We start from the raw sequence: 1,219 nt of genomic DNA, 5'->3' as shown, positions 1-1,219 counted from the left end.
TACTTATATGCATAGTCATTTCTATGTAATTAATGGCCATTTAATGAAAAAGTTTTCTTTCTTTTAGATGGCAAACAAGTGGAAATTATCAACAGTGGACTTGCTATGAAAGATTTTCTTCCAAACACACCTACTACCACACAGATCTCTGTCACAGGTGAGATATCTAATGAATGATATGTGGTAGTGTCTGTAGTCTTACCTAATAGTTGTTACTTTGTTCTCAGTGGTAGATTATCACCTCACTAGTTGTGGAAATGTTTGCAGGGAAAGTGCACACAAGTGTGTTGAAGAATGCCATCAGTGGGACACCAATGGGTAGTCTGATCTACCAGCCTGTGGGCTGTGGAGAGGAGAACATGATCCACATGACCCTGCCTGTCATTACAACCACATATTTGGACAATGCCAACCTGTGGGAACCTTTGAGCATTGGGAGACGTGACGAAGCCCTCCAACACATAAGCACCGGTGGGCTAACTCAGATGCATTTATTAGCACAGACAGCATATTTTGTTGAAAGTCCTTGTGTAAAAACGCAAACCACCTAATCTAACAGTGCAACTTAAAGTGGCTTTTTAATGGATGATCTTCAGTACAGAGTTTAATCAGGAGTCAGTGAAAAAGACTGTGTTTTTATTTTGTTTTATTTAGGTTACCATAATCAGCTTGCCTATCGTAAAAAGGATGGGTCTTTTGCTGCATATCTCGATCACCAAAGCAGCACCTGGTGAGGACTGCTGACATGCTTGAACTCACACATAAATGTGTGCACATCCTCCCACCTAGACTCTGCCTCTCCATCCATCCATCCATCCATCCATCCATCTAATCACTAACTAAACAATTCCACCCTCTCCTCTCTGTTAGGTTGACAGCTTATGTCGTCAAGGTGTTTGCCATGGCCAACAGTCTGGTGGCAGTGCAAAGCAAAGTGATCTGTGATGCTGTCAAGTTTCTGATCCTCAAAGCACAGCGAACTGACGGCGTGTTTAGAGAAGTAGGAAGTGTGTCCCACGGAGAGATGATAGTGCGTGCCCTGATTTCATTAACATCAATTCTTCATCTTGATGCTAAACAAAATAATTTTTCTAAAAGCAAACCATTGCATGTCATTGGCTATCATCTTGTATGAATATAGACATGTGTGATACTGATGATAGTAATGATAACGGTGATACTGACACGTTTGTTTGTGTGTGCATGTGTAGGGTGATGT

The 1,219-nt window shown here is 41.3% G+C and overlaps 1 protein-coding gene across 1 annotated transcript; it reads left to right on the top strand.

Annotated features, from left to right (window-relative positions):
• Positions 1–42: 42 nt before the first annotated feature.
• LOC111670991 (complement C3-like) lies at positions 43–1,150 on the top strand (the record flags this gene model as incomplete). The annotated part of the gene is made up of 4 exons (XM_023428003.2): positions 43–157; positions 268–471; positions 655–730; positions 871–1,150. Coding segments are annotated over 4 exons (660 nt in total), but the record flags the coding sequence as incomplete, so codon positions are not given.
• Between the last annotated feature and the right edge of the window lie 69 nt (positions 1,151–1,219).

Source organism: Seriola lalandi, unplaced genomic scaffold (genome assembly GCF_002814215.2).
Source record: "Seriola lalandi dorsalis isolate HSWRI2012SDOR001 ecotype SW California unplaced genomic scaffold, Sedor1 jcf7180002006414, whole genome shotgun sequence".
Classification (NCBI taxonomy): Eukaryota; Metazoa; Chordata; class Actinopteri; order Carangiformes; family Carangidae; genus Seriola; species Seriola lalandi.
Note: the sequence above shows the minus strand (reverse complement) of the source record. Positions and strands in the feature narration are given on the sequence as shown.